Source organism: Triturus cristatus, chromosome 8, assembly GCF_964204655.1.
Source record: "Triturus cristatus chromosome 8, aTriCri1.1, whole genome shotgun sequence".
Classification (NCBI taxonomy): Eukaryota; Metazoa; Chordata; class Amphibia; order Caudata; family Salamandridae; genus Triturus; species Triturus cristatus.
Genome location: NC_140591.1, coordinates 1,680,974,194 through 1,681,001,781, shown reverse-complemented (window position 1 = coordinate 1,681,001,781; position 27,588 = coordinate 1,680,974,194). Strand labels below are relative to the sequence as shown.

The following is a 27,588-nucleotide window of genomic DNA, read 5'->3' as shown; positions in this document are numbered from 1 at the left end:
TCTGGGACAACTGTACTTAGCTGCAGCTAATAAACCTGATCTTCTACGCTCAACAGAATGTCCTGTGTCTCTGTTCAACAAAGCAGGTGAACTCAGGAGATTAAGGCGTGCCCTGCGCCGCCATGCCCATAAGGCCCTGGTTCTTCAATTGGTGCCCTCTGTGAGGCGGCTTCAGAGGTAGCGATTTTGCCTGAGGGTCGTGAGGAAGCCCGCAAGAAAATTCTGGAGGAATCGCGAACCACGTCAAGCGACCCCTGTATGTCGAAGTGGTCCGAAGGTCTTTTTCTGTGCGGTTTCTCCTTCCTGACGGCTGCTGACGACTGCTGCCCTGACTGCTGCCTTGCTTTGGCCCCTTTTGGTGATGTATGGTATCGCGAGACGTTAGACGGGCCTCTGTTGGCGTAAGAAGACACTTAGTTAAGTATTGGTGGGTAGCTCCCACTATTTTTGTTTTGATTTGGGTCTTTGATTCGGCAATTGCAAAAGCTGAAGCCGATGGGTGAGTACGTTTGTGCTGTGTTATTTGATTTAACCCCTTGATGTTTGTGAACAGTCCAGTGAAATAACGATGCCTGGTCTGAGTAAGTTTAGAAAGTTTTGTTGTTTTGGTTGTGATAGGGATTCCCGCCTGGAGGACTCTTGTCCAATTCCTCCGGTTGGAACTCCCACTTATGAGCTTTATTCTAAACATGGTGTTGGCCTCATTGCCTTTAATGAGGCATGGATCCGATACACGAAGAACGATGGTGTTCTACAGTGGCCACAGAATGGTAGCTTTGAGCCTGACATATTAGATAATTTGGAAGCAATTTTGTTTAAAAGAAAAGCCCGGCCGGCAATGTTTGACTCTTTCCGCCTCTGGCGTAAGGAAGCCAAACAGAGAGAAATTAAACAGGCAAAACGAGATAAGAAAGCACAAGGTATGACGATTATACAGGCTGCCCAGCAGTTTAAAGATAATGAGATTAATCATGAAATGGAAATTTAAGAGAGACAGCATCGTATGGCGATAGATAAATGCTACCCGGTGTTGCCTATTTTCCCTTCTGATAAAAGTAAGGATCCGGAGGAAGACCCTTTGATGTCTCACTTATTGAGATTGCCTCCTCCCTATGTACAAGGTGCAAATGCACCCCCATTGTTACAACCAGTTCAGCCATTAGTTGCGCCTCCGCCTGCTCCGGCTCTTCCGCATTTGCCCCTTCCGGTAGTGCCACCCCCACCTCTTCCGCCACCGACTTCTTTGCCTCCGTTTCCTGAACATCAATCTCCTTTACCTTCGGCTCCCCTTATAACTGTTAATTCTTCTGTTAGTTCACCTAATACCCTGTCCCCTGTTCTTATGTCTAATTCTCCTACTGTGCGCAAACGAATCACAGATACTGTCTCTGGGTTTCTGTCTCCTTTCTTTGAGACTTTAAATATGTCTCCGGCTTTTTCTCGAAGACAGTCTCGTAGTCAACTCCCAGGTTCCGACGAACGGGTGGTGTTGGACTCTCTCGCTCGCAAATGGATCGAGAAGGGTCCCCAGTATAGTGTTAAAGATATCATGACCCCCTTTCATCAGTGGGAGGCGCCCACGCAGGGATATGTATTTAATGTTATGTGTGACACTCTCGCTAAAGAATGGGAGGATATGGATTTGTGTTTACTTCCTCAGGGTTTGTTAGATGTACAGGCTAATTTCGATAAGGGACTCATTGTGGGTTCTAAGGTTGAGGATGCCGTAAGGACACTTGTCACTTTTAGGTCCTTATTTTCCTCACAGACTTTTTTTGATTCCGATCCTGCTGTTAGGCTGACATCCAAACATTATGAGAGAGGTTCCACCAGTGTGGAGAGAAGCGGTTGCACAAGCAGGTGCTAATCCAGCTGTTCCTGCGCACTTCCAGCGTATATGGGTACATGTCCCCTGGAAGAGATCTGAAGTTTTGGCTCTTAAACAGTCTCTACCGGATGCCCGTAAAAACCCTGCTGGCTACTATAAGGAGTTGTCCCAGACTGTTGATGCCTGTATCATGAATTTAGCCGATATTGATATGTTGATGGGAAATGTAGTCCCACAAGCATTATGGGCTCGGATTCGTAGAGAGGATCACGCCCAAGCATTGGGTGGCGATTGGGCTGCTATAACTGCCGCGGATGCAGCCCAAGTGGGTGGTGCTGAGCCTGATGTTTTGATTTCAGAACTCCCTGGTAGGATTATTACTTTAATGAAAACGATGATGCCCGCCTTGCGAGTTAATTGGGATAAATTAGCTGCGTGTAAGCAGAAGAAAGATGAGAGTGTCTCTGATTTCTTCACTCGTTTTGAGGAGACGTTTATTGATCACAGTGGTCAGGATATGACTACGGAGGGTGGACAGCGATTATTTGTAGATAAATTTGTATTTGATTTGCTGCCCGAACTGTCACATAAGTTGAAAGACTCCGAGAGTTCATGGGCTGTTTCTTCTTCTGCCCAGATGTTGGCTACTGCTCAATATTATGAGAACAGGGATAAAGAGGAGAAAGATAAGCAAGAGAAGAAGACGAAAGAATAAAAAACGAAGGTTCTTCTGCGACATGCTTATCCTCCTCGTTATGCTCAGCGCCAGTTTCAACAGCCTCCACAGTTTCAGAGGGTGTATCAAAAGCCTGAGCCCTTTATTCCGCGACCTTTATTAGGTCCTAAACAATGTGCCTATTGTAGAGAGGAAGGTCATTTTAAGAATAGCTGCCCGGTTTTATTGCGACATAAGGGAGAACTATCTGCTCCATGAGGCCGTGGTGGTTTCCAGATAATATACAGGGGTAGAGGTCGAGGTGTGATGCCTCAAGAACACAGAATACTCAGTCTACACAGTATTACAATGATGATTATCATGTTGAAGGTGAAAATGAAAGCCTTCACGCTAACTAGGACAGCCATAGACAAAGTGAGGGAGTTGTATCGATTCCAGTAAATCAGGATGGGCCTTATGTCAATGTCACTACAATGGATGTTTCAGAGCCATTTCTTTTAGACACCGGTGCGATGAGAAGTTCTATCATTCATTCTAAACTCCCTGGGGCACCTTTGTCTGGCTTAACAAATGTATCGGTAGGATTTTCTGGCGCCCCAGTTCGTAACCCGGTCTCCTGTCCTCTGCCTATTTCAATTGGCCCTTATGATATGGAAGCTCCTCTTCTTTTAACGACTGGTTGCGGCGAGAATCTGTTGGGTTTGGATCTATTGAAAAGAATGCATGCAACGATATATTCTTCTCCTTCTGGTGTGCATCTTACTTTAGGGCAGCAATTGACTTCTTCAATGTATTTGTCTAAAGATCAATTCCCACCAGAATTGCTCTCTCTCCCTGCAACGCTCTGGGCTACGGGTCCAAATGATGTTGGTTTTCTTGAGATCCCGCCTTATGTTGTTACTCTCAAGCCCAATGCTAAATTGCCACGCATTCCTCAATACAGAATTTCCAATGAAGGTGAAAGAGCACTTTTGGATATCATTTATGATTTGGTTCAGAAGGGTGTGATTGAGGAAACGAAAGGAAATGTATGTAATAGTCCTATTCTTCCTGTTCTTAAACGCACTGATCCTTCTAAGCCTCCTGTTTATCGTTTTGTGATTGAACTTCGGGAGGTCAATAAAATGGTTGTACCACAGTTTCCTGTTGTTCCAGATATCACTGCCCTGTTAACTATGATACCTGCCTCAGCGGCTTGGTTTTCTGTTATTGATCTGAAAAATGCTTTCTTCAGCATTCCCATTGCCAAAGAGAGTAGGGATATTTTTGGTTTCTCCCTAGGAGGCCGAAGTTTCCGGTTCAAGCGCGCACCCCAAGGCTATTGTGAGAGCCCCTCCATTTATAGTCAAGCTCTGAAATGTCAGCTCGATGTTTTTCCTTTGCCCCCAGGTGCTACTCTTACTCAATATATGGATGATTTGTTGATTGCTGCTGATTCAGAGGGTGTCTGCAGGAATGTGACTGTTGCACTGTTACGTCAATTGTCTGATCTTAATCATAAGGTTTCGCCTTCTAAACTACAATATGTCCGTCGAGAGGTTACCTATTTGGGTCATCTCTTATCAAAGGAGGGAAGGCGATTAACCCCAGAACGAATTCAAGCAATTGCGCAAATGTCTGTGCCATCTACACAAAGAGAGGTGCGCGCCTTTCTGGGTATCACTTCTTATTGTAGACAGTGGATCCCAAATTTTTCTTTGTTGGCCAAACCTTTGTTAGCACTCACTTTGAAAGACACACCCCAACCCCTTCCTTGGACTGACGAATGTCAGAAGAGTTTTTCTGATTTACCTACTGCTCTGTGTTCTGCTCCTGTGTTGGGTACTCCAAATTACAGTAAGCCCTTCACGCTCTATGTCCATGAAAGAGAGGGTTGTGCGTTGTCAGTCTTAACACAACGATTTGGAGACAAACAGCGGCCATGTGCCTATTTTTCAGCTACGTTAGACCCAGTAGCCAAGGCATTGCCTAGTTGTCTTAAAGCTACAGCAGCAGCAGCGATTTCTATTCGTCAGTCTGCTGGAGTGGTGCTACATAATACTCTCATTGTTATGGTACCTCATGCAGTGGATACCTTACTAAATAGGACGAAAACACAACATCTTACAAGTGCTCGATTGTCTGGATATGAGCTGACGCTCTTGGCTAGTCATGTGCACATCAAACGATGTAATATTTTAAATCCAGCCACACTGTTACCTCTTCCAGAAGAGAAAGATATTCGGAAACAACATGATTGTTTTCTCCATACTGAGGAGGAGACAAAAGGCAGGATTGATTTGAAAGATACGCCGTTAGTGGATCCAGATGGGATCCTATGGGTGGATGGGTCTTGTTTCAAACTCCCAAATGGTGAGACAACTTCAGCTTATGCTGTTACCACCTTGTATATAATCGTGGCGACAGCACGCATCAGACATAATTCAGCTCAGGCAGCTGAACTGATAGCTTTGACCAGAGCGTGTGTGTTATCTAAAGGAAAGAGAGTGAATGTGTATACCGACAGCCAGTATGCGTTCGGTGTGGCGCATAGCTTCGGTCGTTTGTGGAAGGAAAGAGGATTCCTTACCTCCCACGGTACTAAAATACAGCATGGTCAATTGGTAACTGATCTTCTTGAGTAACTTGTTTTGCCTACCCAGATAGCAATTGTGAAATGTAGTGCGCATAAGAAGATTACTGATGATGTTGGTCGCGGAAAAGCTTTTGCGGATGAGGTAGCAAAAAGGACAGCCAGAGATGCTACAAGTCGCATGTATGTCGCGGGCCCTGCGAATTGGGTCAGGGAAAGAGGGATGTGTGAGGACACAATAGAAAGTGTGAGATCGATTCAGGGAGATGCTACAGGGAAAGAGTTGAGAAAGTGGAAAGAGAGTACAGGAATGTTAGACGCAACAGGATGTTGGATAGAATTGTCAGAACACCAGCGTTGGCTGTTACCAGACGCCTATGTACTGCCTGTAGTTACTATGGCGCATGGTCCAGCCCACATCAGTGCAAAAGGAAAATGTAAACTTCTGGCTCCAGTGTGGCTGAACGAAGGGATTCCAAAATGTGCAGATAATGTGGTGAAGCATTGTATCATTTGCTTGATGTACAATCCGGGAAAGGGAACCCCAACTCCGGCAGGTCATTTTGCTCCCCCAACATATTCTTTTGAGGTGTTGCAAATCGACTACATTCACATGGATCGATGTAACAATCTTAAATATGTTTTGGTAATGGTATGTGCCTTTTCCAGATGGATAGAGGCTTACCACCTGAAAGACAACACTGCTTTGTCCACTGCTAAGGTTCTTCTAAAAGAGTTCTTCCCTAGGTTTGGTTTGCTGCGCATTGTCTGGAGTGACAATGGAAGTGAATTTGTAGGCCAAATTATGCAAAAGGTGTGTACCGGTCTTGGTATAAGGCAGAAGTTTCATGCGGCAAATCATCCTCAGTCCGCGGGTTTGGTAGAGTGCTATAACGGCACTCTCAAACTTAAGCTTGCAAAAGTACAAGCCAGCACAGGTCTTAATTGGCCCGATGCTTTACCTTTGGCTCTCCTGTCCACTAGAACAGCTGTACATTCTCGTTAGGGACTCAGCCCATACGAGATTGTTTTCGGGCGCCCAGCTAATGTATGGGGAGTCCCTCGCCCTAGAAAGTATTCTGATATACAGTATCCAATGCTGATTGACTATTTACATGACCTCACCACTAAATTACGTGTTCTTCACCAACAGGTTCAAAACGCTTTACCAGAAGCCTCCACAGACCCAGGTCATTCTATCCAATCTAGAGACTGGGTCTTTGTGAAAAGTTTTCAGAGGACAAAGAATTTGGAACCTCGCTGGAAGACGCCTCGACAAGTCCTTCTGAAAACTCGCACAGCAGTAAAAGTCGAAGGGAAAAAGAACTGGATCCACGGCATGCACTGCAAGAAAGTGCCCTTGCCTTTTGATCAGTGGGTTCGTAAGGGTATAGGTGATTCTGAAGGAGAAAAAGTCTACCGATTCATACCTTTCAGTAGTGCACACCTGGATGGAACTCGATCGGAGAAAGAAGATGACGACATTCTACAAGAAGCCGTACCTTCCCATCTCCGATTAAACACTACAGAGCCACAGACTCTATTTCAAGACCAAACTGTACCAACAAGGACTAGATGCAATTTAAGACCTAGATTGGTCAAGGACACCTGAGATTTCCATCTCTTCTGCTACATTTATCATCTGTCCAGGTTGCAGGGTCACGGTAGGAGTCTTGGTTTGTGACCTGTATAGTGGCTAGGCCCCCAGGACTTGCAGTGTCATAGGACGGCTAATAATCACAGCCAAGTGAGTAAGGAAGATTGCCGTGAGCAACAATTTTAGAGGATGGATGTTAAATTAGGAAAGAAGGATAATAAGGAAGAGATGAGAAAGAAATATTGTAGAATATTGTACAGTCGATGTGGCGTAACATTGTGTGTTTCTATATTTTTGTGTATCTTATTGGCTTGTGTAGGTTGGGTTATTCATGCTATGCAGCAAAAAGTTGTCCCTAATTCTATCTCCTTGCCTCTTCATTCTACTATCTCCCCACATCAATTATATACACTTCCCCAACATTAACTAATCAGGAGAACAGAATATTTTAATAATTCATTTATCCAATTGTTGCACCAACACCAATTGGTAGTCAACACAACCGACTGTTGGGTGTGTGGACTTATGCCTCATACCACAGATAAAGGGATGCCATATTTAGTCCTTCCATTTTCTTGTGAAGGTTCCGCTTGGGCCTATTTTGTAATATTTTCAAATGCATTTCAGAGCTGATTTAGACATCCAGTTGGTTCCTATGGTAGTAAGCCAGATTTTAGTCATAATTCTCTGATAAAGGGAATGGTGGCTATGACTAAAATTGTGGAGAATAATAAGGTTCCTGTTGACGAGAGACAAACATATACTAATTGAAACGTGACTCGTTACATTACTAGCCTTACAGATAAAACTAAACAGGGAAAATCTCCACCAACTTGGACTGTCCCTCATCAAGGTAATTTCTGCTTACAAATGAATGGCCAGACTACTGACATTGGACAAAGAAAAAGCTTTTGTTCCCATACATACATCTACACGTCTCAGAATTCACCGCCGTTAGTGCCATCCCAGGGCACATATTTGTCTGCCACGATAGAGCTTACACGTGGCTACCAACGGCTTTTTCAGGAACATGCTATATAGCTTTTCTTCTCCCTCCTACATACACTGCTCCTTCAGGCCATAATAGAAACAGATATGGCAGAGGGATTATTGATTCTAAAGACACGGCAGGACAAGAGGGAAGTGATTTCCTCAAAGGATTTCTTCCTTTTTGGAGCCCAATGGCCAACAGCAGAAACATGAGACAGCTGGTTTGTGTTGTTGAGATTACCATAGATGTCACAGTGGGAGCCTTGAGTAATCTCACAGCTGAACTTCAGGCGGATCGTCTCATGACTTTGCAGAACCAGATTGCACTAGATGTTATTCTTGCAGATCGTGGTGGAGTCTGTAAATTGATCGGATCTAGCTGTTGTATTTATATACCTGACGACACCCCTACGGGGTACCAAGCCATCTCCAAATTACACATGATCTCCGAATCGATTCATCAAGACGAAGGAGATTGGTCTTTATTAGGATGGTTTTGGGGATTGCTATCTAAATGGGGATGGAAGGTACTAACCTTCCTTGGAGTGGTATTGGCCATCATTTTTTCCTGTTGTCTCTGTATGCAGTGTGGCCCCGCCAACTGCAGTCTTTGTGCCACTCTGTGTGTCCCAAGACCTGAGTCACAGAAAACAGAGAACATTAAAATGATGTTGCAGCAACAGTTTGACGACCTCATGGCTATTGACATTGATTCAGATTAACGTGAATCTGTGTGTTTTGCCTAAGTTATGGCAAAAGGAGGGTCTGAGGAAATTCGATTTTCGATCTCGCTTGTATTCAGTAGGCCTGGGCGAAAATGTCGTTCCGTTCGCGGAATTTGCGATAATTTGACATTTCCGCGTTCCGCGGAGAGTGCGAAAATGTCAAAATTTCCGCATTCCGCAGCTTGGCGATAATTTGTTTCTTGCTCGCGCTGTAAAATAATACATTCTCGCGCGCGCGCGATCGCCTTACCTGGATCCCTGCGTTCGCCAACAAGTTTTCTTGATCCGGTCGCGTTCTCCATGAGATGTTGTATTGTTTTTAGCCATTTGCGCTGTCTCGCGACAGTTCGCGCCCGCAGTGACGTCATGCGTCGCGCGATCAGGTCTTTCTTCTCGCGATCATGCACTGCGAGACAACTGAAAACAAGATGGCCGCGCCCGCGAGCAACCACATGGGTAAGTTGGCGAGCCGCAACCATGCAGAAAATCTCGCGAACATGCGGGAGAAAAACTTCCGCATCTTCGCGATATTTCCGCGTGTTTGCGATAATTTTTAACATTTTCGCGATAATTTGCGAAAGTGGATTTCGCAAATTCCGCCCACCCCTAGTATTCAGCCACCATTTTCTTTTTGTGTGTTCCACCACCATTTTGTGTTGCCCTCACTCAGGCAGCACAATGAACGAGCTTTTCTGCTGATCTTACTGCGACATGTCAAATAACCTTCTGCCTCTGTTCACGAGACTGATGTCAGGGACTGGCTGAGTCCACTAATCCTCGTCTGGTTTGACTAAACCCTGTCTCAACTGTCTGTCGGCTCACACCATTCTTTCCTGACTTTATCTTATCTTCTGGCCTTCGCTATTCTCTACTTGTATTCTCTCATTTCACAACTGTCCTCCAAAGCATAGAAATATGTCCTGCCTCCTGCAAATTGAGTTGTAGACACTACCACTGATTAACTTGTGGGGAGGGATGGCAAAAACAGTTGGAAGAGAGGTTTATTTGGGTTACTTGATATCTTGTTTTCAAACTTTTCTCATTGGTTATATCTTGTTTTCAAACTCTTCTCATTGGATAACCCTGTATGCATTGGGAGTGTTCTTGGTGAATCTATGTGCTATAAAAGATTGTGCGCCACGGAGTAAAGTGGCAGTCTCCTAAGAACATACCGAGTGTACTTCTGGGACAACTGTACTTAGCTGCAGCTAATAAACCTGATCTTCTACGCTCAACAGAATGTCCTGTGTCTCTGTTCAACAAAGCAGGTGAACTCAGGAGATTAAGGCGTGCCCTGCGCCACCAGGCCAATAAGGCCCTGGTTCTTCACCACGCCGAGGCAGGCGGCAGATGACGACGTGTTCCAGCACGCTATAGACGACTTAAACAAGCACTACTGGCCCGCGGTATGCACGTCCATAGACAGATATAACTTCCAACAAAGGAAGCAAGCAGAAGGGGAGTCCATAGATGAATACGTAGCAGCGCTAAGGAAATTGGCAGTCATGTGTAAGTTCGGCACATTACATGATGAATTCATCAAGGACCAAATAGTCATGCACACCACCAACTCGACGATTCAGGACAAATTATGGGTTAACGGAGAGGCGACACTCAAAGAGGTGATAGCCATGGTAAAAAAGACGGAGCTATCGAAGAGATGTGCAGAAGCGGTGAAAAAAGAGTCTGTCCCTAGGCCCATGGTGAATAAAGTCACGGAAGCAGAACCACCGGAGAGAGGCAAGGGGGCAACAGGAGACACAAGGACACAGACCAAATGGACGCCCAGACCGGCTCCGGCGAGGAAACCGGGCTCCGAGGGAAAGAACATGTGCTACAGGTGCGGCAGTCTGTCACACCCAGCGTACGACAAGCGATGTCCGGCCTTCAAAGCCAAATGCATGTTTTGTGGGATTACAGGGCATTACGAGAAGGTATGTCGCCGCAAGCAAAAGAGAATAGCTGTCAAATATGTTGCACAAGAAGAGGAGAAAGAAGGAGGAAATGAAGACGACGACGACAGTGTGCTGTGCATCGACGAACACGTGCTGGGCATAAATTGCAACCGCTCAAAGAAACCACAATGTGACCTAGTGATTGGAGGTGTTCCAATACAGATGGTAGCTGATTCAGGATCCCCCTACACCATTATACAATGCAATGTGTGGGAAGAACACTTCAAGAACCTCCTAGGTGACCATCTGGAGCCCCCAGACATTCGCCCAGTCACTTTCACAGGTGACCCTTTCCCCATGGTGGGTTACTGCCGTCTGAAATTTGAATTCAAGGACCGACATGCCAAGTGCAAATTATATGTGGCTGAAAAGGGCCCATCGGTTCTAGGATGGATAGACCAAGGAGATCTAGGTATACAGTTGAACCCTGGTGGTATCACACAAGTCTTAATGACTAGCGATGCACAGCGGCCAGAAGCAGGAAAGCTGAAGGTAGAGTTTCCCAACATGTTCGGAGGCAAAGTTGGCAAACTAACAAAATTCACAGGATCGAGCACAAAACAGATGCCAAACCATTGTGCCACAAAGTGAGGAACATACCACTGGCAATCAGAGAACAGGTGCAACAAGAACTTTACAGACTGGAAGAAAATGGCATCATAGAACCGATAACGAGTGCCGAGTGGTCGGCTCCATTGGTAGTCGCCATGAAACCGAATGGAAAAATACGCTTATGCGTGGATCTGAGGGAGTTGAACAAAAACATCATAGTAGAACGGTTTCCCCTGCCCAGAATAGATGAGATGCTAGCAAAAACCAAAGGAGTGAAGTGGTTCTCGACCATCGATCTCATGTCAGCTTACCACCAGATCGCACTACATCACACCTGCAGGAAGCTAACATCCTTCATAACTCCCTGCGGGGGCTACCAGTTTCACGGGATGCCATTTGGACTGGCCTCGGCGGCAGCCGTATTTCAGAAACTAATGCATAAATTGTTTCACGAAGTAGAAGGTGTACAGTACTTCCAAGACAACATCCTGGTGATGGGCATGGACAAAGCGGACCATCATGCCAAGTTGTCCAAAGTTCTACAAGTTTTAGAATGCAACGGACTCACGGCAGAATGGGACAAGTGTTGGTTTGGGATGACGTCGGTCACGTATTTGGGGCATGTGATCAGCGACCAAGGCATCACACCCAAACAGTCCAACGTCAAGGCGATATGTGAAGCACCACCGCCAAGGTCCAAGGAGGAAGTCAGGTCGTTTCTAGGCATGGCCGAGTTCTATAGCAAATTCGTACAGCACTTCGCTACGAAGACACACCACTTGCGACAACTTCTAAGGGACAAGACCCAATTCGAGTGGACTAAGGAGACACAAGAGGAGTTCCAAAGGATAAAGACAGACATCCGCATGGCCATACCTCTGTGTGGATACGATCTGCAAGCCAGATCGATATTGACGACCGACGCCAGCGAGCGGGGCGTGGGAGCAGTCCTAATGCAGGAGTTGAAAGGAGGTGAACTGTCCACTCTCAGCTTCGCTTCCCGATCGCTGTCACCCACGGAACAGAAGTACAGTGTAATAGAAAAGGAAATGTTGGCAGTAGTCTAGGCCATGGAAAAGTTCCGCCAGTTCCTATGGGGCACGAGATTCAAGCTGAGAACAGACCACAAGCCCCTGATCAAAGTCCTCACATCGTCAGGACATGCCACGGCGACACCCCGCATCGCGAAGATGACGTTGAAATTATTAGACTATAGATATGATGTGGAACACATCCCGGGACAAAGGAACAAAGTAGCCGACTACCTCAGTCGAGCGTCAGCCATGGATGAAGCACCCAGGATGTCCGAAGAGGAGGATACTAAAGTGGCATTCATGGAAGATCACGAACGCATGATCAGTGAACAAGAGTGGAAAGAAGCGTACGGAGCCGACACAGACATAGAGGCGGTCAAGCAAATGCATAATAAGGGGATGGCCGGAAAAGAGGCATATGGAGGCGGCGCTCAGGAAATTCTTCGAAGTGAGAGAAGAGTTGTCGTTTTGCGTCCAAGGGATCTTCCTGAGGAGAGGAGAGAAAGTAGTTCTCCCCAACAAGTTGATCCCACATCTTCTGGCTCTCATCCACGAGGGCCACCTGGGCATCGTAAAGACTAAGATGAGGGTGAAGCAGATGTAGTGGTGGCCGGCGATGGACAACCAGATAGAAAGGCACGTGCGAGAGTGTGGCCAATGCCAAAGAGCGGACAAGTCTCAGAGCCTGATGCAACCACCCCTAGGGAAGTTCGACAACCCAGAGAACCCATGGGAGGACATATCGATAGACATCCTGGGTCCGATATTGGATGGCCAGGGAGTCCAGAAATATGTGTTAGTACTGGTAGATCGGTACACCAAGTGGCCGGAGGTGGACATACAAGTAGTCATGGACACGGACAAAATATTGAAGTTCCTAACGGCCGTTTTCCTTAGAGAAGGTATTCCACGCTCCCTCCTAAGTGACAATGGACCCCAATTTCTATCAGAGAAGTGGAACGCCTGCATGGGAAGGAATGGCATTAAGGTTAAACACACATCGATATACCATCCAGGAAACGAACTAGCTGAAAGGTTTAACCGAGTCATTATGGGGTCCGTACAGTCAGCGATTGGGACTGGAAAGGACTGGGAGAAGGAATTGAAGAGCATGTTGTGGGCATATAGGATTACACCAACCAGCACTGGATACAGCCCCTTCCAGATCCTAAGGGGTAGAGACCCCTTCACGAAAGACAATGTAGCCTGGAAGGAGCGCACCATCACGAGCAAGTGGTCCCCCGCCGTAGTACACCACAACCTAGAAAAAGCACAGAGAATATACACGGAACACTACAACAGAAGAAGAAATGTCAAGGAGACGGAGCTAGAGAGAGGAGAATGCGTTTGAGTCAAACTAGCCCAGTTAAGGAGGAAAGGGGACAGCAAATTCAGCGCACCCTTGCAGGTGGAAGAAGTTTATAACCGGTCAGCCCTACTGAGCGATGGGAAGGTGTGGTCACAGGACAGGATGTCCAAGTGCAATAAGATCATGCAATGGAACGGAAGGGAAAGAGGTCAAGTGATACCTCCCCGGACTCAAGGGACTAAAACCAACCCGGTAGACGCAACCACAGGCAGCCCCTGAGAAGGGGGAAGAGATGCAGAAGCAGAAGGGGGGAGTGAACTGGGTGCCTCGGAACTCTCGGAAATCTACAGTGGATCTCCCAACAGGGGAGTTCCCCCAAGTACTGAAGGTGGAGAAGCGAGAAGCCACCAAGAGGGTACCGAGCACACTCCAGGCACCCCGGTGAGGCGCACCCGTACCGGAAGGACAGTGATGAGACCGTCAAAGTTTAGAGACTTTGAGATGGGAGACGGAAGGGAGCATGCACGCAAGTAGAAGTTTCTTTTAGAAAAATGTTATCCGTAAAGAAAGGAAATATGTAGCGTCGCGCTCTAGTCTTCACGTCTACGTGATGACGTAGAGCGCAGCAGCCATTTTGAGTGCCGATTATTAGGCGCCGAGCCCGCGAACGCGTCGGACGTTCCCTGGCACTCTCCCTCTAATATGTAATGTACAATTGAATAAACCTATACTTACCTGCAAGCAACTTGTGTATGGGCCGTACTTCCACCCAGAGCACCCACACTACAACAGGTACTGCAGTCTGTCTCAGAAACGTTTGCTTCTGACTGCAGGGAGGAATTCAGCTGCTGCAGCCTGGAGCCTGCTGTTCTAGGGATAGCTCTATAGAATTCTTAGCTGCTTCTGACTCCAGGGACCCCTAGTAAACAAGCACAAATAGAGCAGCCTGCTATCGAAATAGATTCTTTTTTTTTTTTTGAATGAACAACTCTTTTGTGTAAAAAATATAAAAATATTCTTACAATAAAAAGGACTTAAAATCACAGCGTATCTACAAATAATCCCTAAGCGCAGCATTTCAGTCACAGTTCCTTCAGACTACGATAGACATAATCTAAAAATATACTTAACGCCCCAATAAATTGACAATCTGTCGTTGAAAACCAATACGCAACAGCCTCTCTGATGGATCTACAAGTCATTGCATTAAATTTTTTTATTCAGGTATTTCTTTCTTAACTCTAATAAGTGTGGACATAGACAGATCAAATGCTCATTTGACCTCTTTGTAGTTGCACACGCGGCAGGCCTTTGAGGGTAAACTGATAGCATTCCAAGACCCCTCAATCTGAGCTATTGGCATCAACAGGAAGTGAAATCTCTTATATTTTTGTTTGCCTCCTGGATTCCTCTTGTTCTGGTCTGGAATGGGATCCTGCTCTTTAGTGGCCATTTCGGTATTTCAGCAGTGTCAGTTCAGATTTGTGCCTTACCCCGAGACATTGCTTTGATTGAATGTGTCATGCTCTGTTCCATCACTTTCTGTTCACAAGTGTCTGCTATTAGCTAAACATGCTGGTGTGACATCTTCCAGAACATATAGGATGCATTTAGAGCCATTTTCATGACTTGTATAATTTTAATCCACCATTTGCAATATTAATTCGGACATAAAAAATAGCAAAATGTGATGGATTTCTGAAATTAAACATGCAAATTTATGTTGAAGCCACGCCCTCTTTGTGATCTAGCATGCTGGGTGCAAAAGCACAGTCAGCTTGGTGCCTTTGTCAACAAAAGCATCAAAGGGGTTCTGCTTTGTTTATAAATTGCAGGCGGCCTTAGATCGAAGGTGTCGTGGTGGACATCTGTGGGACCTGGAAGAACTGCAGGACGGACATGAGTCTGACTCCTGGGATCTCTAGTAACAGTTAATGTAATCCATGATGCCTCAGAGCATATTTTTTCTTAATATAGGGATCTCTTGTAATGAGGGGTGTTACTCAGAAACCGGTCACAGGATGCTTGTTTCCGGTTCAGGGAAGACCTGGCTTGGCAGTTCGGGCTGGACTGTTCCCATGAGGCACAGGGTCAAGAATGATTTGCATATGGCTGGTTCTGCACTGAGGTGTCAAAGTGAGCTAAAGAATTATGACGGATGCAACCCAGATCTGTGTCTTGGGGTGAATGTATGAAAAGTTTCAGCGCTTCGTCCATCATCTCCTTGTATTTGCTTTGATCGCCCTAAGTTGGCAGGGTCTGCCCAGACATGGGTCCCTTGCTCACTTTGCCAATGGATTCAACCTAGCCTGGCTGAAGAGGACTGTTAGCCCAAAACCGGTCCCAGGATGCTTGTTTTCGGTTCAGGGAAGACCTGGCTTGGCAGGTCAGGCTGGACTGTTCCCATGAGGCACAGGGTCAAGACTGATTTGCATATGGCTGGGTCTGAACTGAGGTGGTGAAGTAAGCTAAAGAATGATGATGGATTCAACCCAGATCTGTGATTGGGGGTGAGTGTCTGAAAAGTTTCACCTCTCCATCCATCATCTCCTTGTGTTTGCCACAGCATCTGCAGCCTGCCACAGAACACATTAGTTTCTGACTCCCGGTACCTCTAATAATGAACGAAAGGACATCATCTGCTACGGAAAGGATTTGTGAAATAATGTTTTTATCTGACTCCAGGGATCTCTAGTAACAAACTAGGGGTCTGATCTATATTTCAGTGGCCGGAGTACTCCATCACAACGGTGACGGAGATCCCACCCACTGAAATATAAACTCCATTATATCCTATGGGATTTATATTTTGGGGGACGAAATATCCGTCACTTTGTGATGGAGTAACCTGTCCGCTGAAATATAAATCAGGCCTTAAGACACTCTAGTCAGTTATTGTAAAGGATTTGTGTCTCACTTCTAGCATGTGGATTGCATATGTTGTGCTCTACACCCCTACTGCCTCGCCATTGCCAGCGACCTTGTTTCTACTTAGAAGTACCTAGCACTAGAAACACGTTTTAGGGTGATATCTTACAGAACATATCACAATGCATGTAGATTCTTGATAATAGCTAGTATCATTCCAACATAACATTAGCAGTTTTAAATAGGATGTAAGAAATTAGGGCGGAAGTTATGTGGCCTGCACAAGTACTAGGTCCACAATTTTACCTTACTGCGAACCAATCACCTTATTGTAGCACTTGACTCTCTCAGGGTAGCGAGGTAGAGCAGTCCAAGGCCTACTCAAGGGAGGTGGTGTGGGCCAGCAATCACCATTCACTGGCACGCAACAATAACACTCAATAAATGATTGTTCAGTCTTTTCATTTAGAAAAAGGAAAAGTCCGTTTATTACACAGACTGTGCCAACACCCTCACCCCGCTGAAGAAACCCCCCCACAGAGACACCAGCAAGGGGGCCAGCTGGTTCACCCCAGAACTCCTAGCATCCAAGCAAGCCTGCCGGAAACTAGAGAAGAAATGGCACAGCGAACAAACTCCGGACAACCGCGCAGCACACAAGGACCCCATCCGCAACCACCACCACCTCATCAGGGCCGCCAAGAGAACCTCATTTAAAGACCGCCGCAACAACAACGCACACAATAGCAAGGAGCTCTTCAACATCGTGAAGGAACTCTCCAACCCCAGCTCCAACACCAACGACATCCCGCCGTCACAAGCCCTGTGCGACTCCCTCGCCACCTTCTTCCACCGCAAGATAGCAGACATCCACGACTGCTTTAACACCAAGACAGACCCAACAGACAGCAACACAACAGACCCTCCGCACACCATCGACCACAACCCCCTGCTAGCCTGGGCCAGTGTGAGCATCGATGACACCATCAAGACCATGAGCATAATCCACTCCGGCTCTCCCGTCAGATCCCTTCCCGCACCACATCTTCAACAAAGCAAGCAGCTCCATCGCACCCCACCTGCGCAACGTCATCAATCTTTCCCTCGAGACCGTGACCTTCCCAGGGAGCTGGAAACACGCCGAGATCAATACCCTACTTAAAAAACCCAAGGCTGACCCAAGGGACCTCAAGAACTTCCGGCCCATCTCTCTGCTCCCCTTCTCGGCCAAGGTCATCGAGAAAATCGTCAACAGACAGCTAACCCGATACCATGAAGAAAACAGAATCCTGGACCCTTCCCAGTCAGGGTTCCGCAGCAACCACAGCACCGAGACTGCCCTCATCGCCCCCACCGATGACATCAGGACCCTGATGGACAGCGGCGAGACCGCAGCACTAATCCTCCTAGACCTTTCCGCTGCCTTTAACACCATCTGCCACCTCACACTACGTGCATGCCTCCACGTCGCAGGGATCCGAGACAAGGCACTGGAATGGACCACCTCCTTCCTCTCCGGCAGAACTCAGAGCGTCCGCCTCCCCCATTCTGGTCCGAAGCCTCCAAGATCATCTGCGGCGTACCCCAGGGATCCTCCCTCAGCCCGACACTGTTCAACATTTACATGGCCCCGCTTGCACACGTCGCCCGACAGCACAACCTCAACATAATCTCCTACGCCCACGACACTCAACTGATCCTCTACCTCACCAAGGACTCCATCACCGCCAAAGCCAACCTCCACGAAGGAATGAAGGCCGTCGCCAACAGGATGAAGACCAGCCATCTGAAACTGAACTCAGACAAGATGGAGATCCTCATCCTTCAGCCTGGGACGACTCCTGGTGGCTGACGGCACTGGGAGCAGCCCCGACACCCACCGACCACGCACGCAACCTGGGAATCATCCTCGACTCAACGCTCTCAATGACCAAGCAGGTCAACGCCATCTCCTCCTCCTGCTTCTACACCCTCCGCATGCTCCGCAAGATCTACAGATGGATCCCTACAGATACAAGAAAGACAGTCACCCAAGCCCTCGTCAGCAGCAGACGCGACTACGGAAATGCCCTCTACGCGGGAGCCCCGAACAAGCTCATCAAACGACTACAACGCATCCAAAATGCCTCTGCATGACTAATCCTCGACATGCCACGCCATGGCCACATCACCCCCCACCTGAGGGACCTGCATTGGCTCCCCGTCAGCAAGAGGATATCCTTCAAGCTCCTCATCCACGCACACAAGGCGCTCCACAAGTCCGGCCCAGCGTACCTCAACAGACGGCTCTCCTTCTACATCACCAACCGCCAGCTACGCTCCGCCGACCTCTCACTCGCCACCGTCCCGGGCATCCGAAGAACAACCACTGGCAGGAGATCCTTCTCCCACCTCGCCGCCAAGACATGGAACACCCTCCCACTGAGCCTACGACAGACCCAAGACCTGCTGACCTTCAGGAGGATGCTCAAGACCTGGCTGTTCGATCAGTAGCGCCCCTCCCCCCCCCCCCCCCCCCCCCAGTGCCTTGAGACCCTCGCGGGTATGTAGTGCGCTTTACAAATGACTGATTGATAAATTATGGAATACTACACACTAATGTACAATTATATACAGTAGGCAGATGGAAAACAATATAGATGACATACAAATATATATGATAAGTCTATTGGCATGGTCAAACCACAATTAAAGACATAATTTTGAATATAAATGCAATCACCAGTAATAATCCTATGTAAATTCACTTATTAATGTTAATAAAGCATACACACCATGATCAGTAATAACTCTCAGCATTTATATATCTAGAAAGCATTAAAACAATGAATATAACATGTCTGTGCATTTCTTATATACTTTCAAACCATGAAAATGCAATCATGAAAAACAGCCACTAGAGGACATCACATGTTTATTCACAGAAATGCAACCTTAGACTTAGCCCATAGAGGGCGCTGTACAACATGCGCCTCGTTTGAACATCTTTAGGTCGCAATCAATGTAACCATAGAATAAGCCTCTAGAGAGTGCTGCACTCCCAGCTGTTGAGCAGAAGCTCCAGCCCTGGGAGAGCTTTCAAACATTACTGAAGATTCAATAGGGGACCTGGTTTTTATAGCCTGAAAACATAGGGTTAGTCCTTCATAAACATTCTTTAGGGTGGATACGATGCACTCCTGCAGCCCTCTAAACTCCCATTAGCACATTGGTGGTGCCTCTGCCATCCTAGGGTCACCACAAGTGAGGAAGGATGTTCAAATCACAAAGCTCCATAAGGTATTATGGGGCACTTCTGCTGGAGCAGTACATATTTTATGAGCGGCGCTCCTGTATCCAAAGAGAGAAACTGACTTGTTTTTGCTGCAAGGCCTTGTGCCTTTTCCTTTTTATATTTTTTTGGGGGTGACTGGTCCTCCCCCAGGAACCCTCCTGCCTATAATCGTTGGGTCAGACGAGGGACCCCGATTCACAGTGCTCCGTTGGCTCCCAAATGGCCCGCAACTCTGTGTGGATGTGGGTGCCGACATCTTCTCTCACAGAGGGCAGGGATTTCCTGACTGGTGGTGGCCACCTACTCCCACAGACACAGGCACAGGGAGCAGGGCAGGCACACCGTCACTGGGGAAAAGGGGTGTGGCAACACTCCCCCTGCTTTCTGGCTGTCATGGTTCAGGGATGAGGCCCTTGCCCCATCCTTTACAAATACAGCCTGGTCGATAGGGTCCCTGGGCTATGGAAGAATCTAGGCAGGGGCACCCATGCACACTCTCTTCCTAGGAAAAACTAAATAACATATCCTGCGCCCACCCCCAGGCCCTGTCCCACTCTGGGGTAGGTTTAGATAGGGGCAGCAGAGCCCTACTCGTTCTGCACGAGGAAAGAGGCCAAAGGTCACCAATCTTCAAAATGGCACATCTCAGGCCCCGTTGGGTTGACTGACAATCTTATGCTCATTTTACTCCTAGTGGCAAACTCTAGCCACCAGGTGCAGTTTCAGCAGGCGCCCTCACATCCAAAGTAGTGTAACCTACAGAGAGCTGGTCCTCCTGGCTCCCTGCACCAGCTTTCCTCCTTATCTCTGTCTTTGGGAGTAGAAGTCCCGGTCTTTCTGACAACTGCTCCTCAGGGGGTGTATGGAAGCCCACCTCACCGGCACTTGGTGAGACTCACTGATCCTGGGATCAACTGGGGCGGAGTCCTTAGTTCTTTGAAGGCCTCAGAGAGTTCTTCCTTCCAGTTGTCCCTGGCTGCCCTAGGGTCCAACAGTGAAGCACAGAAAAACATCAAGCAAGAGAGAGTCTCTTCCTTGTGCAATATTTTTTAAGGGGAGGGGAAGGTTCCAGAAGCCTGGCACCTCTGGCCAATTCTAGGGTTCCATTTCATCTGCCCACCCCTGTTCCAACCCTCATGCACAGCATGCTCAGATAGTTCAAGATGGAGCCATCCAGGAGTCACTATTCACATCTCCTCTGGGGGCCTAAGCTACATTTGCTCCAGAGATCTAAGCTCCCTCCTTTTTCAGTAGTCTTGAGCAGGCCCATCACTGGTGACAGCTGATTGATTGATGTAAATCCTTCAGCCCCAGCCGCGGTCTGTGCAGGTAACAGCGGTGGGGACGCGTTGGGGTGGATTTCGAGGGACAATGTCGAGGGAAAATAAATAAATAATACATTTTCCGTCTGCATCATCCTTCTAGATCCCCCCAACGTGGCCCCATCGCCCCACAGCTTTTACCTGCATGGACCGCGGCTGTGCAGCCCCAGCCCTTTCCTCCTCAGGAGCTGAGTGAAGCACTGGTAATTGCTCTGTTTGTGTGGGGAGGCCTTTGTCCCTGCTTCTGGAGAGAAATGTAATTAACCTGGCCAGAGAAATATGACAATTTTGGAAGACCCACCAGTTGTACACATATCTTTGTGGAACTTTGAGATTTTATTTTCTGGCACAGGTTACACCCCATTTCGATACGTCACTGGTCTCCGTAGGCCAAAGGAAAGCGAAACTGCAATCTAAGACAGTGTTCTCCCTATGTGTATAAAAAAGTGTCACTACAGACAAAACAGTAAATTACACCTACTTTCCCCATTAGTGTACACTAGTGTTATAAAGCCTACACCAGGCCAATATATAATCCTACAGAATCACCAAGTCACCTGTGTGCAGTTGCCACACCTGAGCACGACAGCAATCTCACACGCGTAGCCTGCACACATGCACATGCATGTGCACACATTTTCACGTGTAAGCAGCCAAGTGGCCCTTACCCTAGCTACGTCACAGCAGCCTTTTCTTAAAAGGTGGACACTGTGATAAACTCGTGCAGTTCGTTTACCATGTGATTATTGTGGATGAGACACATGTAATGAGCCTCACCTACAGCAAAAAGTCCAAAACCGGGTGAAACAAAGAGAAAAATATCTGGGCGTATATCTCTACACAGTTCACCGTGGAAACCAGCTTCAAGAAGGATGTGGGGGTCCCTGGACACATTTCTAGACTCTTTTGAGCCCCTGTGAGATCGTGGCGGGCCGAGGAAGACACATCCTGGCACCCCAAGTGAAGCTCCACCCCAACAAGAATGTAACCGGGCTCTAATGGTCACATCCAATGACAGACGAAAGGTTTTATGCACTGTAATTCTCGCGTGCCTGTCTTCTCTCTCTTCTTTCACCCCTTAGCTCTCAAGCCCCTTTCTATTTCCTTTCTTTCTGGTTTATTAAGATAGGTAGGGTAGGCATAGAATTGTATAGACAAAAGGCAAATTGATGTAGCGACGCTAACCCTGTTACAGAACTTCTACTGTGTTCCTGTTTTTTTTTATAAAAAAAAATGTAATAATAAAACTTGTTGAAATAAAATAAAATAACTAAATAAATAAATTAAAAAAATTACATTTTGCAAAAATTGATAGAGTTTTGAAAGTGTAGATGCAAATTTATGTTGAAGCCCATTCTCTCTGCAACCTCGTCTACTAATAACAAAGACACCGTTAACGTTTGGCTTTTGCTAAAAAAGACATTCAAGGGCATTGACTCTCTTCCCAATTCCCTGATATCCTGAGTTAGACTGACAAGTGATCAACAATGGTAGGACATGGAGTAATTGCATAATGTACTCCCGCCTGATAACAGCAAGGACAAATGTATGACTTCAAGGGCGTCTAGAAGCAGCCGAGGGACTGCACCCTGTTTCAGAAAAGACCCGCTGCTGAATACAAGAGGGTGCAGCACAGCACAGCAATCCAGGTCATTGCAACAGTTACTAAATATGACCTGATGCGGCTCCCGTCGCTCCGCTGGTGCACAAACAGGCTCTAAGTGCCAGTCACAAATCTTTGAACCATGGTGAGACTTTGTGTTTGGTGCTTAGCATAGAAGTTATATCGGAAGAATTCCCTTCCATCCTATAGACAAACGTTAAAACACTTCACATATGGGACGCGTGATGTACAGCATACAGTGCAATGCCCATACCATGTGTGAAGTGTTTACAAGACCCTTAGCACACGTAGATTATTTAAACCAAAGTGTATCCGTAGGACCCATTAACTTCTTTCAAAACAGTATATATCCACAACACAAGTAACTTGTAACAAGTCTTGAGTCTTTAATTCCGTAGAGTCATCTTCTTATTCTGTCACTCATGTGACTAGTCGTAAGCACAAAACGCCAACACGTGTTTCGTCGCAAACTAGGGCAGTGCACCCACGACTTTTTCAAGGCTATTGCTTCTTATGTATAGTCATATAGTATGTGGTGATAATTCCATCCCACAATGGGCGTCTGTATAGAGCGGCGTCCTGCTTAATGTTTCCGGTGCACCTAGGGATCCTTATACGTCCTGTAAAGCTAAGTATGGTCCGAAGTAGTCCTAGACGCCGCAACTTCTGTGTAGCCGAGTAAGGAAACACCTGTGTGAAATGCTTGGAGAAATGAATACATTTGCCCTGCTTCATGCTTGCTCCAACAAGGCATTTTTTACTCAAAGCTACATCTAACAATCTTTGCAGACTTGGTTTGTATAAAAAAACAGTGCTTCATTTGAGCCGGTGTTTTCCAGTGCTCGGCACCAGTATTTATTTGTCAACACTGGTGCTTGTGACAGTCTGGTGGTGCTGTCTGGCTAATTTATAGATGACCACAACAACTTTTAATTATGAATTCAATATACATTAAAAAAACACTTTTTATTACCTGAAACCCAAGCCATTCTTTTAGCTTTGGGGCCTGAAATTGTCACACTTGTAGGAGTGTAATAATTAATAACCCGGTATTTGTAAAGCACAAACTAATCCCCCCTAAGGGTCTCAAGGCACTGGGGGCCAAAGATTAGGTGAGCTATTGCCCAGGGTGCCAGGCTCTCCTGCCACCAGCGGCAGGGATCGAACCGTGAGCCCTGTGTTGTAGAGTCAGCCACTCTGGCCCCTGCACCACACTTCTTCCCAGTTTGACAGTTGACAGTTGTGTTGTTACTATGATTGGCAGCATAACTGGGGGAATGTGTGATGCACGCTGCAGTGGCCTCCTGATGAGAGTCCTGACACTTATGTTTTTTTACAAATAAAGCACTGTTACAAAAAACCTGCGCGGTACCATTGAAACTCTCCCATGTCCATGGAACGCTCCCTTAACGCAAAGCATGGATGCATTTAGGAATAATTTAGCAGAATGATTTGAAGTTAACACTAACTTAGTAACAATATACCATACCTTCCAAGCAATTTCTAAAGCTCATGTTTGACTCGGAGTTGTAGGGGTGTGTGTCATAAAGTGGCCACTTCATGAGTTCCTTCACATCAGTCGTGGTAGGCAGAGTGGGTGAGTTCACTCCAGGTTCTCGATAGAGGCGAGGTATCTCACATTCGTCTTTGTCTTCAATACAGAAGGTGTGAAGGCCTGAGTCGCTGCATGCAACCTGGAAGAGAGCAAAGTTACACCCAGTGTTAGAAAAACAGCATGCTCCCAGGTGTGGTGTGAGTGGTGTGGTGGCATGAAGAAGAAAAGGCTCCTCCACCAGAAATGGAGTGCCTGTACCTGAGATGATGCCCCACTCACTTTTCCTCTGTGTACATGGGGTTCCCTTCTATCAGACAATGTGGAATGTGGAATGTAAGTGCATTTCCCTCATCTGTGCAGGTATCTCTACTCCTCACAGGGTCTTTGCTTGTGTGTCAAAAGGTTGACATTGCTCACTGTGCGGATAGCATCCACTCTGCACAGATCCTCTGTTTCTGTGTAAGAGAGGGTCACATCCCTCATCTGTGCAGGTGGGATCTGCTCCTCACAGATGCTTTGTTTCTGTGTAAAAGAGGGTCACATTCCTCATCTGTGAAGGAAGGATCTGCTCCTCACAGGTGCTTTGTTTCTGTGTAAGAGAGGGTCTCATCCCTCATCTGTGCAGGTGGGATCTGCTCCTCACAGGTGCTTTGTTTATGTGTAAGAGAGGGTCACATCCCTCATCTGTGCAGGCGTGATCCGCTGCTCACAGGTGCTTTGTTTCTGTGTAAGAGAGGGCCACATCCCTCATCTGTGCAGGTGGGATCTGCTCCTCACAGGTGCTTTGTTCCTGTGTAAGAGAGGGTCATATCCCCCATCTGTACAGGCGGGATCCCTCATCTGTGGAGGTAGGATCTGCTCCTCACAGGTGCTTTGTTTCTGTGTAAGAGAGGGCCACATCCCTCATCTGTGCAGGTGGGATCTGCCTCTCACAGGTGCTTTGTTTCTGTGTAAGAGAGGGTCACTTCCCTCATCCATGGATGTAGGAACTGCTCCTCACAGGTGCTTTGTTTCTGTGTAAGAGAGGATCACATCCCTTATCTGTGCAGGTGGCATCTGCTCCTCACAGGTGCTTTGTTTCTGTGTAACAGAGGGTCACATCCCTCATCCGTGGAGGTGGGAACTGCTCCTCACAGGTGCTTTGTTTCTGTGTAAGAGAGGGCCACATCCCTCATCTGTGCAGGTGGGATCTGCTCCTCACAGGTGCTTTGTTTCTGTGTAAGAGAGGGTCACATCCCTCATCTGTGCAGGTGGGATCTGCTCCTCACAGGTGCTTTGTTTCTGTGTAAGAGAGGGTCACATCCCTCATCCATGGAGGTGGGATCTGCTCCTCACAGGTGCTTTGTTTCTGTGTAAGAGAGAGTCATATCCCCCATCAGTACAGGCGGGATCCCTCATCTGTGGAGGTGGGATCTGCTGCTCACAGGTGCTTTGTTTCTGTGTAAGAGAGGGTCACATCCCTCATCCATGGAGGTGGGAACTGCTCCTCACAGGTGCTTTGTTTCTGTGTAAGAGAGGGTCACATCCCTTATCTGTGCAGGTGGCATCTGCTCCTCACAGGTGCTTTGTTTCTGTGTAAGAGAGGGTCACATCCCTCATCCGTGGAGGTGGGATCTGCTCCTCACAGGTGCTTTGTTTCTGTGTAAGAGAGGGTCACATCCCTCATCTGTGGAGGTGGGATCTGCTCCTCACAGGTGCTTTGTTTCTGTGTAAGAGAGGGTCACATCCCTCATCCGTGGGGGTGGGATCTGCTCCTCACAGGTGCTTTGTTTCTGTGTCAAAGAGGGTCATATCCCTCATCTGTGCAGGTGGGATCTGCTCCTCACAGATGCTTTGTTTCTGTGTAAGAGAGGGCCACATCAGTCATCTGTGCAGGAGGGATCTGCTCCTCACAGATGCTTCGTTTCTGTGTAAGAGAGGGAACCATCACTCGTCTGTGCAGGAGGGATCTGCTCCTCACAGATCCTCTGTTTCTGTGAAAGAGAGGGCCACATCACTCATCTGTGCAGGTGGGAGCTGCTCCTCACAGATGCTTTGTTTATGTGTAAGAGAGGGCCACATCCCTCATCTGTGCAGGTGGGATCTGCTCCTCACAGGTGCTTTGTTTATGTGTAAGAGAGGGTCACATCCCTCATCTGTGAAGGAAGGATCTGCTCCTCACAGGTGCTTTGTTTCTGTGTAAGAGAGGGTCTCATCCCTCATCTGTACAAGTGGGATCTGCTCCTCACAGGTGCTTTGTTTCTGTGTAAGAGAGGGCCACATCCCTCATCTGTGCAGGTGGGATCTGCTCCTCACAGGTGCTTTGTTCCTGTGTAAGAGAGGGTCATATCCCCCATCTGTACAGGCGGGATCCCTCATCTGTGGAGGTGGGATCTGCTCCTCACAGGTGCTTTGTTTCTGTGTAAGAGAGGGCCACATCCCTCATCTGTGCAGGTGGGATCTGCTCCTCACAGGTGCTTTGTTTCTGTGTAAGAGAGGGTCACATCCCTCATCCATGGAGGTGGGAACTGCTCCTCACAGGTGCTTTGTTTCTGTGTAAGAGAGGGTAACATCCCTTATTTGTGCAGGTGGCATCTGCTCCTCACAGGTGCTTTGTTTCTGTGTAAGAGAGGGTCACATCCCTCATCCGTGGAGGTGGGAACTGCTCCTCACAGGTGCTTTGTTTCTGTGTAAGAGAGGGCCACATCCCTCATCTGTGAAGGTGGGATCTGCTCCTCACAGGTGCTTTGTTTCTGTGTAAGAGAGGGTCACATCCCTCATCTGTGCAGGTGGGATCTGCTCCTCACAGGTGCTTTGTTTCTGTGTAAGAGAGGGTCACATCCCTCATCTGTGCAGGTGGGATCTGCTCCTCACAGGTGCTTTGTTTCTGTGTAAGAGAGGGCCACATCCCTCATCTGTGCAGGTGGGATCTGCTGCTCACAGGTGCTTTGTTTCTGTGTAAGAGAGGGTCACATCCCTCATCCATGGAGGTGGGATCTGCTCCTCACAGGTGCTTTGTTTCTGTGTAAGAGGGAGTCATATCCCCCATCTGTACAGGCGGGATCCCTCATCTGTGGAGGTGGGATCTGCTGCTCACAGGTGCTTTGTTTCTGTGTAAGAGAGGGTCACATCCCTCATCCATGGAGGCGGGAACTGCTCCTCACAGGTGCTTTGTTTCTGTGTAAGAGAGGGTCACGTCCCTTATCTGTGCAGGTGGCATCTGCTCCTCACAGGTGCTTTGTTTCTGTGTAAGAGAGGGTCACATCCCTCATCTGTGCAGGTGGGATCTGCTCCTCACAGGTGCTTTGTTTCTGTGTAAGAGAGGACCACGTCCCTCATCTGTGCAGGTGGGATCTGCTGCTCACAGGTGCTTTGTTTCTGTGTAAGAGAGGGTCACATCCCTCATCCATGGAGGTGGGATCTGCTCCTCACAGGTGCTTTGTTTCTGTGTAAGAGAGAGTCATATCCCCCATCTGTACAGGCGGGATCCCTCATCTGTGGAGGTGGGATCTGCTGCTCACAGGTGCTTTGTTTCTGTGTAAGAGAGGGTCACATCCCTCATCCATGGAGGTGGGAACTGCTCCTCACAGGTGCTTTGTTTCTGTGTAAGAGAGGGTCACATCCCTTATCTGTGCAGGTGGCATCTGCTCCTCACAGGTGCTTTGTTTCTGTGTAAGAGAGGGTCACATCCCTCATCCGTGGAGGTGGGATCTGCTCCTCACAGGTGC

The 27,588-nt window shown here is 47.5% G+C and overlaps 1 protein-coding gene across 1 annotated transcript in view; it reads right to left on the bottom strand.

The window, feature by feature from the left end:
* Positions 1–27,588, bottom strand: part of LOC146808594 (tyrosinase-like) — a 110,263-nt gene that overhangs the window by 49,864 nt on the left and 32,811 nt on the right. The window contains exon 2 of the mRNA XM_085620646.1: positions 23,816–24,020. Coding sequence (XP_085476772.1) covers positions 23,816–24,020 — 205 coding nt within the window. The remainder of the gene's footprint in view (positions 1–23,815; positions 24,021–27,588) is intronic.